The sequence below is a fragment of the Erpetoichthys calabaricus genome, chromosome 8 (assembly GCF_900747795.2).
Source record: "Erpetoichthys calabaricus chromosome 8, fErpCal1.3, whole genome shotgun sequence".
Taxonomy (NCBI): domain Eukaryota; kingdom Metazoa; phylum Chordata; class Cladistia; order Polypteriformes; family Polypteridae; genus Erpetoichthys; species Erpetoichthys calabaricus.
This window is the reverse complement of record NC_041401.2, coordinates 31,471,415-31,481,412: the sequence shown is the minus strand read 5'-3', so window position 1 is coordinate 31,481,412 and position 9,998 is coordinate 31,471,415. Positions and strand designations below refer to the sequence as shown.

The window sequence follows — 9,998 nt, the reverse complement described above, 5'->3', positions numbered from 1 at the left end:
ATTTATTGTATGGCCCATTTGCACTCATTTATTCTGGGGCCAACTTTGAATTACCAGTTAACCTAACTTTCACGTCTTTGGGGTATGAGAGATAAACCCATGCAGATATAGGGAGAACATGTATATTTCACACAGACAAAATTCAGACATGCCATCTGGAAACAGGACGTTGGGGCTGTGAGGAGGCAGCACTACTCACTATGTCACTGCTAGTTTTATTCCCAACTACAGTATTTTCTAAATTAAGAAACCAGTTCTTGATGTTTAAGGAAACAAGTTATTTAATTCTTAGACTTGTTAGTACATTCATTTTTCTCATCTGTTAATTGTAATGTTGTAACATTTTATTCTCTGAAGACAATATCATTTTTTTTAAAGCAGGGTAAATTGGTAAATGTCAGATGGTTTAAAAGCAATTATAGACTGTGAATGCTTTGGTTTATGAGTAAAACAAGCAATTAAGAATGGAACTTATTAATAGATAGATAGATAAATAGATACTTTATTAATCCCAAGGGTAATAAGTGGCTCTTAAGAGTTGGATACCCTTGACTCAGAATACTAATTTCTGTCCAAAGATGTATGTTTATTTATAATCCATCCCTCCCATTACTTTTGATACTTTATTTTTCCTAAAATCTGCTATTCTCTCCAGGTTGAGGTTAACTGTTGGATGAACCATTCTTAGAACATGCCAAAGAAAGACCCATCAAAGAAGGGCAATACTGGAATACAAAAAGTCAAGTTTCTGGTGAAGAACAAGAAAGGATCCACCTCAAAATTTGACAAAAGAACAATTGGGCAGAGTTGTTGGCCTCAGTGATGGTCACAAACATGACTTGATGCCTGTCTGTTTAAGTCCTACTTAAATGAACAGTAATTGAATGATCTGTACATTTTTTCCTAACTATTCTTCAAAGGAGTTTAAAAACAGAAGTTTAAAAATAACATATCTAAAGTATTTGCATTGATTTCAGTTGCAGGTACCTAACAGGGTTGGCTCTTTCCTATTACTAGATATTTGCTGCTTTCATCTGGAAATATATAGTGCACAAAAATTTCTTTCTTCAAGTTAAATTTTATATTGAAACCCTCTGCATTAACATTCCACAAAAGCATTGGCATTATTAATTGATTTTTCAGCCTGATTTTTTTTATTTACAATTTACTTCAGAACATACAGAACTAGCATTTATATGGATTGTTTCACCAACAGACTTTTTGACAGTAAAAAAGAGAAGGCAATAAAGACATTTATTAAGAGTAGGTGATATGCAACACATTGAACAAAATAGTATACTTGCTTCTATCACTGTTTTCAGTTTATGAGAGCCTGAACTATATACTAATAATTTCTTAATATGAACCATGATAAAAGTAAAGCATTACTTTTTTTCTGTACCAGTGGGAACCAGGCTATTGTTTATTTTGAAATTCAGTTCTGTTTATTTGACATTATTATACAGTACATTAATACCAAATTAGCCAAATTAGATTTACTGATAAACATGCTGATTCTACCAGTCCTGAATCAAACTAGTATTCAAAAGATGTGAGGCAGCACTGTTACATACTATGCTCCTTTGAAAACTAAATCTTATTAACAATTTCTGCTCTGACCTGGAACAGTAATGCATCCTGATAAAAAAAGAAAACTTTATTTTGTATACTCTTGCTGTAGTAAGCAATATCCTGTGGTGCTTCGCAAACAAAGGTATAGCAAGACAGTTTTTATATTGTATTTATACAATATAGGCAGGGTGTGGGGAACAGCCCGGACACAGACAGGTAGACAAGATGGTTTCACCACACACGTTTATTATACATTATGTACAAGGTTCAAGTGCACAAAACCAGTGCCGCAGCACCAATCACCCCTTAAGTCCTTGGCCACACAACACAATGCCTTCCCAGTCTCTGGTCCGCCTCCACTCCTCTCCACTGAGCTTCATCCTCTTCCACCTGACTCTTGCCATTGACTGGAGGGAGGTGGCCCCTTTTATACACCCCGGATGGACTCCAGGTGCTTCCCAAGGAGCCTCCGTAGACACACCCCTGTGTGGCGGAAGCTCTGGCTGTGTACCTGGAAGTCCTCTGGGTGTCCCCAGTCCTCTTCCCCCCAGCACTTCCATGTGTGGCGGAAGTGCTGAGGTCCAGAGCTCCCAAGGCATCGGGACTCAAACATCACAAGGGGGGTCTTCCACAGGTGCAAAATGTTTCTCTTCCACTGGATCCAGATTAGGCCCCTGCAAGCGTTTCTGCTGCCCTAATCCATCCCAGAGATGTGCTTGTGATGATGGCTCCTTCGGATGACCTGGAGTATTTCCTATTCTGTTGTGAACGCACAGCCACATTGAATCACTGGGACAGAACAGACTGGGCAACTATCTTGGCCCCTTTTTTGACCAGGGATGCCCTACAGGTCATGCAAAATGTTCCTTCCAAGAGACTTAATGACTATGACTTCCTGAAGCAACAACTCCTTCTTCATATGGCTATGAGATCCTTGGCTAGGGGGTGCAAGATATATATTTATCTATATCAACTAACTTGCAGCCAATCAAAGTCAATGACTTATCCAGAATCCTGCTTTACAGTTAGTGCCCACTACCTTCTAGCCTAATACATCATAAACACCTAACTTGCTGTGAAGCAAATTGAGGAAAGCAAATCAATGAAGGGCTGTCCATGAATACCTGTTCAGGTTTGTTATTCAAACAAAGATGAACAAAGTTAATGCTTCTGTGTGAACAAGTAGTTTGTCTCTCTTTTTTATACAGCTTGAATTGTTGTGTCTGGAAGCAAAGTAGTAACATTAAGGGTTTTGGGAAATTGACAGTTAAACAAAATTAATATATAAACAATTAAACAAAATACATATTAACAAAAAAGGCTCCAGACTCCTCCAAAAACTCCTTGGATGTATTTTCATACCATTTTATTTTTTGTAAATCTGAAACTACACAGAAAATGTCAATCCATTTATTTTGTAAATGGACAATACTATTTCTGTTTGCTTGAAGCAAGAGGCACAAGGGGCTTACCCAAGGTGAAATTAACATTGTATGCAAAACACTGAAGAAACATAACTTAAACTCTGTCTTTCTATAAAACAAACAAGCAAAAACATATAAAAAGTTTATCACAAACTTTACACATCTAAACAATTATAAAAACAAATATATTTACATTACAAAACTTAGTTTTGAACAATGTAAGGCACAGCCTTAACAAAAAAAAAACCTGTTCTATTTACAATATATATATAATATATTTTTTTGCTATTTTATTTAAAAAGTGTCCCTGCTTTGCAGGAAACAAAAGGTATTAAAAAGATAAACTAATTTTTTTGTAATTAAAATCCAGTGTTCACATATTAGAATTTTGTCAGTAGTATCACAAGAGCCATGTAGAAGAAAAATAGTTCTTGACTTCTCTAAATAAAAATAAATACTTTATTCTAGATGTATTTATGGGTTAGCATGTTCTTAATGTATATGGATAGTTAACATGTTTGTTCTAAACATGTCAAGGTAAAAATATGTAGTGTTTTTGTATAATTTTAAAACTGAAAGTAATTTTTCAGTAGTTTTTCAGTTTACTTTGTATTTTATTAAACAGAATTTCATAAAGTCCCTGAAGTGAAAGGTATTGATGTAAATTTAATTTTTGAAATATTTACATATGGTATAAGCACAGTACCACAGTTTCAAGTGTCAGTTACTTTCAACAGTAACCTTTATTAGACCCCTACATCCTTAGTATCATTTTAACTAAGGCTTGTAATTATAATGCACCTTTACTTCCAGTACTCAGTCATTTACTGCATATTTTTCATGCTGAAAAATTAGAATGTTTGAAAATACATTGCACTCAAATACATATACACACCCACACAAATAAAAAGTTAGTTAAACTAGTAACGGCCTGCAGAGAAATACAAAATGTATTTCCCTGTCCAGTGCAATCAGCTTTAGTTGTACAGAATATTTACTGTATGTCGTCAAAAAGGATCTGAACAAATGTCAACTTTCTGTTTTCCAGAATTTTTGTAGGTCACATTCTTGAAAGTAGTAGTGGAGCTCCTGAAAAGTGGATTTGTTCCCTGCAGCAAAAATGGTAAGTAAATATTTTTGAATCAATGTAAATATCCATAAATGAAATATTGTACAAAATAGTAATAATAAAATAGACCATACCGTTTGCCATTTAGCTTTTGCCCTCTCTGCTTCAAATTTAGCTACTTCTTTACGATCATGAACAGATACAAGAAGTTTCCAAATAATTAGAAGAATAATTCCTATTGTAAGGATTGACATGGAGACTCCTAATATTATCATTGGGATATTTGGAGGTTCAGGACAATCTATAGGGAGACAGAAAACAACATATTTTTCAGTATGTTTTTCTGTAATTTTATGTACTTGTAGTCTGCAAATGTGTCTTAACAAGCTACTTAAGGATAATTTAAATACATTTTATTTGAATATTAAATATTAAGTTATTCAAAGACATTCTCACTCTAAGACAATTTATTTGCAGTATATACAGTGCATCCACCTTTTGTTATGTTACAGCCTTATTCCAAAATGGATTAAATTCATTTTTTTCCTCAGAATTCTACACACAACACCCCATAATGACAATGTGAAAAAAGTTTACTTGAGATTTTTGCAAATTTATTAAAAATAAAAAAACTGAGAAATCCCATGTACATAAGTATTCACAGCCTTTGCTCAATACTTCGTCGATGCACCTTTGCCAGCAATTACAGCCTCAAGTCTTTTTGAATATGATGTCACAAGCTTGGCACACCTATCCTTGGCCAGTTTCGCCCATTCCTCTTTGCAGCACCTCTCAAGCTCCATCAGGTTGGATGGGAAGCGTCGGTGCACAGCCATTTTAAGATACAAGTCTGGGCTCTGGCTGGGCCACTCAAGGACATTCACAGAGGTGTCCTGAAGCCACTCCTTTGATATCTTGGCTGTGTGCTTAGGGTCGTTGTCCTGCTGAAAGATGAACCGTCGCCCCAGTCTGAGGTCAAGAGCGCTCTGGAGCAAGTTTTCATCCAGGATGTCTCTGTACATCGCTGCAGTCATCTTTCCCTTTATCGTGACTAGTCTCTCAGTTCCTGCCGCTGAAAAACATCCCCACAGCATGATGCTGCCACCACCATGCTTCACAGTAGGGATGGTATTGGCCTGGTGATGAGCGGTGCCTGGTTTCCTCCAAACGTGATGCCTGGCATTCATACCAAAGAGTTCAATCTTTGTCTCATCAGACCAGAGAATTTTCTTTCTCATGGTCTGAGAGTCCTTCAGGTGCCTTTTGGCAAACTCCAGGCGGGCTGCCATGTGCCTTTTACTAAGGAGTGGCTTCCGTCTGGCCACTCTACCATACAGGCCTGATTGGTGGATTGCTGCAGAGATGGTTGTCCTTCTGGAAGGTTCTCCTCTCTCCACAGAGGACCTCTGGAGCTGTGACAGAGTGACCATTGGGTTCTTGGTCACCTCCCTGACTAAGGCCCTTCTCCCCCGATCGCTCAGTTTAGATGGCCAGCCAGCTCTAGGAAGAGTCCTGGTGGTTTCAAACTTCTTCCACTTTTGGATGATGGAGGCCACTGTGTTCATTGGGACCTTCAAAGCAGCAGAAATTTTTCTGTAACCTTCCCCAGATTTGTGCCTCGAGACAATTCTGTCTCGGAGGTCTACAGACAATTCCTTTGACTTCATGCTTGGTTTGTGCTCTGACATGAATTGTCAACTGTGGGACCTTATATAGACAGGTGTGTGCCTTTCCAAATCATGTCCAAATCAACTGAATTTACCACAGGTGGACTCCAATGAAGCTGCAGAAACATCTCAAGGATGATCAGGGGAAACAGGATGCACCTGAGCTCAATTTTGAGCTTCATGGCAAAGGCTGTGAATACTTATGTACATGTGCTTTCTCATTTTTTTTATTTTTAATAAATTTTCAAAAACCTCAAGTAAACTTTTTTCATGTTGCCATTATGGGGTGTTGTGTGTAGAATTCTGAGGAAAAAAATGAATTTAATCCATTTTGGAATAAAGCTGTAACATAACAAAATGTGGAAAAAGTGATGCACTGTGAATACTTTCCTGATGCACTGTATATATATATACAGTATATATATATGCATTTCTATTATTTGTCTTCTTCTTATTATTTTTAAAATGTGTTTAAGTGGAGCACTCAAAACCTGTATGTCTTTTTCCATATGAACAACTGTAAACCTACTTTTGCCCACCCCTGTGTGTATGTATATACTGTATATATATATATATAAATATATATTAGGGGGCTTCGTCCCCCCCAAGCCCCCTGGCCTGCGCTACATGCCAGCCAATTCACATCTCGGCTGTTCGCATTGTGAAAAGGGGGGCTGAACGAACCCCAAGGAGACATGGTCACTTCTCTGAAACCCCCTCTTAAACGGTGATACGATGGGAAACAAATAGTTTTTTAACCTCCTCTTTGCTTGATCAGCTGCTGGCTTGCTGCTGCTGCCATGCCGCATCCTATGTCCATATATTCGATGTCTTTTCGCTTTTACCTTTTCATCAATATCGCAGTGATTTTGATTTGGAATTACATTGTGACAACGCAACGTATAACTGCCCATGAGGGAATATCATTTCTTCCTCTCTACAAGAAATGTGTCTGACAATAGCATTTACAAAAATGAGAAACGATTGAACCATGTGTGTGCTTGAAATTTTCTCTCATGGGATTGATTTCACTTTCACCAAACAATCAATCTTTTAATTCTCATGGATATGCCTCTTCATTGGGAAGAAACACTACTTTTTTTTTCCCCCTGATGGCAACGCGAATCGTCTCCGACTTAAAGTTTAAATCTGAACAATATATTTGATCTCTTTTCACAGTTCTGTTATTTCACCGAATAATAATTTCTGTTTGTTTGTGCTAATGCGATCTTTACTATCCTTTTTTTGAGACTTTCGAATTTTCGTACTTCCATTATCTCTAACCTGCTCTGCATATGTATCGCATCAACGTTTTTGAATTCTTTACGACGTTCTACTTTGTCATCTACTCTTTGTCTTTTATTTCCGGCCCCGGACATGGTTAAATCTCTTGGCACAACGTCTCATCCCGCAGGATGTGAAAGTATCTCTCTGAAAAAGTTCACATCTCGTTGCAGGATAAAAAGTCTCGTCTCCCAAGTCTCGTCTCTCTCGTCTTAAATATAAATATTATTGTTTTTGTTCCATCATACAGATTTTATTTATCATTGTTTACAAAAATATGATTAATTAAAAATAAGCAGAAAGTTACTCACCAATTTTTTGTAAGTTATAAATAACATTTTTCCCATTGTCATCAGTAGTCATATCGAATGAAACAATACATTCATTTTCACTCTGTAATGTGCAAGATATTGATCTGTTGTCTTCAAAATCTACAAAATATAGCAAGCTTTAGACATAAAAAATTTTTCTAAACATATTAATTACTCTTTTAACATTATACCACAGTAAGCAGTAAGTTAGACTTTGTTCTCAGCAGTTTCAAACTTAAGATATGTAAGAAGATACCTGACTTCTTGAAAAGTATCATTTTCTATTTTAATGGCCGGTGAGATCATTGTTCTCTGTAGTATCTCCTGTTATTCCTATGGTCCAGCAGCTTGGTCCATCAGATATACCTATCGGTTTTCATTTGTGTGACTGTGCATGCAATTAGTATTTGGCGATTCGTGGTAAGTAGGCTCCATGCACAATAGGTCTGTTTGTAGAACAAGGTAAATAATATGTTCTCTATTGATAAAAGTAACAGGTAACATACAGATAAGGCCTAGTGAATTGTAAGTAAATAATTAAAATGTATTACTGATATATGATAATAGCTATAATTTACAAACTAATGATATAAAACTAAAGAGCTATACATTGAGAAAACAAAATAAATAAAATTTTAAATCTTATTGTGTTAAAACAAAAGAATGATACATATATAATTATTACCAAGTAATGAATTCAAGATTCAAGCAGTGAAGGTATGATGTTTGTCTAATAGCAAGTTTGTCCTGATATGTCACTGATATACTTTTTAAATATGGGGAGGTTTCTGTTTGGTCAAGTTCATGATTAGATCATTTGTATCAGATTCCCATGACTGTTTGTATGGAGAAGTACTTCTTTGCTTCAATTTCAAATGGACTTCTCCTTTATTTCCCTTTTTCATAGTTGTTACTAATTTTGTAAAAAATACTGTACATTTCAGAAAATGTGGCATGAATCAATCAAGGATGAAGTCAATCATACATCTTGTATATTTATTTTTTTATCACCTACCCAAATCAGTAAGCTATATGATCAGAGAATCTAATATGAACAAATTCCTCACATACACTGAGACGTCAAAAAGTTTAGCAGAGACACAACCCACTTTTTTTTTAGAACAGTATTAAGAACAGTTTATTATTGCAATATTCTAAGACAAAAAGCTGGATTTTTCTTTGTAGAGAAAATTTCCATTTTATCTGCCACTTTTAAGTATTATAAGATATCCTTTTCCCACCAGGTAATGGTGGCAGAGTGAAATAAAATGAGACATCTAGTAAGTAATATGCTGTAAAATATCATAGTAGTTTTCTTGACAATATTTTTCTCCCATCAGGTGTTAGCTTCTTAAATAATTTTTTTTTTATTTCATCATTAGAAATGTTAACAGATTTTGTATCATACTTTTTGAAAACACTATATTTGTGTATTTTAGAACAGATGTAAGTATTAAGCAGCGGACATCTTCTACACCTACTGTGTGTGATTTATAGGAACGAGGAAACTCTCTTTCGGGCTTGTAAACTCTCTTAGCTATTAGGGTTCTGATTTGATCGGTTTGATGTGATGCACTCACCACAAGAACACATGAAATGAAAACAGTAAGGCTATTTGGTACCTATTTAATACCTACTGAATTCAAATTGTGTATGAAGAGATCCACCCTTGGATAATTCTGAACAGCAATTCACACCCTTTTTTAATCTTTGCCCCTGGCCAGTATCACACATCAGTAAAAATATGTGGAAAAGTGTACTTACCTGCTGCTGTTATTACTGTAGTGTGAGCTGTTCTGCATAATTCATTACAGCTCTCACTTACTTCATCTTTTGAAAACAAGTGACATTCAATACAGTTTCTAATGGAAAAGAAAATTGAATGTTAAACAGAGAAATGATACAATCTATTTAGTCTTATATTAAGCAAAAGCACAGAGTGCTGCCAACAATTCTCAGTTAAATTGTAAGTATAGATTATTCTAATTGTTAAATACAGAAATGTTAGACATATAAGTGTAGATTTGTTAAAATACACAAAGAACAAGATAGAAACTGATCAAGCATAAATCATAGATATAGATAATCACATAAATATACATAAATAGATAAATCACATAAATAGACAACAGGCTCCTATTTGCCTCCCTCCCTACACAGGGAGAGTGCAGTGAAATGATGTACAATGTGATCTGCATATCACTTAACCAGCAATGACCAAGATTGGAGCTGCATGAGACAAGAAAATACTCACTGATTAACAGTGTGCTGGCATTACTGTCATAACAATAAAAAACAAAATATGTATAAAAATTCCAGAATGGTAAATATTAAAACAAAATAGAGATTCACAACACAGTGGATCAATGCAGATTTTTTTCAATGCTTTCTGTAGACTGATGTGTCTGGAAAGTATCTTTGTAGAGAAAGGCCTAAACTAATTTTAGATTTACTTGTAGCATTTTCCACAAAACATTTACTAGGTAACTGATTAAAATTATATTCCTTGTTAATACTGTTTTTTTTATAGTGAACATACATTCTGATCTTTTTAAAATATCTATTATGTGTTTCTTTTCTTAAATTTTATTAATCATTTATCATTTTTAATTTTATCATTAGTTATTGAGAGTTGACAAAGGGTTTGCACTGTTTAAAGAAGTCATAACTT

At 35.3% G+C, this 9,998-nt stretch overlaps 1 protein-coding gene across 3 annotated transcripts in view; it reads right to left on the bottom strand.

Annotated features, from left to right (window-relative positions):
• Positions 1-2,913: 2,913 nt before the first annotated feature.
• itgb6 (integrin, beta 6) overlaps positions 2,914-9,998 on the bottom strand; it is a 108,943-nt gene continuing 101,858 nt past the window's right edge. For 2 of the 3 annotated variants that reach the window (XM_051930580.1, XM_028806412.2), the window contains exons 13-16: positions 9,092-9,189; positions 7,328-7,447; positions 4,200-4,366; positions 2,914-4,105 (exon numbers count right to left, since the gene is read on the bottom strand). In XM_051930580.1, coding sequence (XP_051786540.1) covers positions 4,004-4,105; positions 4,200-4,366; positions 7,328-7,447; positions 9,092-9,189 — 487 coding nt within the window. In that variant the 3' untranslated portion in view covers positions 2,914-4,003. Of the gene's footprint in view, positions 4,106-4,199; positions 4,367-7,327; positions 7,448-7,515; positions 7,806-9,091; positions 9,190-9,998 lie in introns of those variants that run through there. The other variant, XM_051930581.1, reaches the window with a different exon arrangement.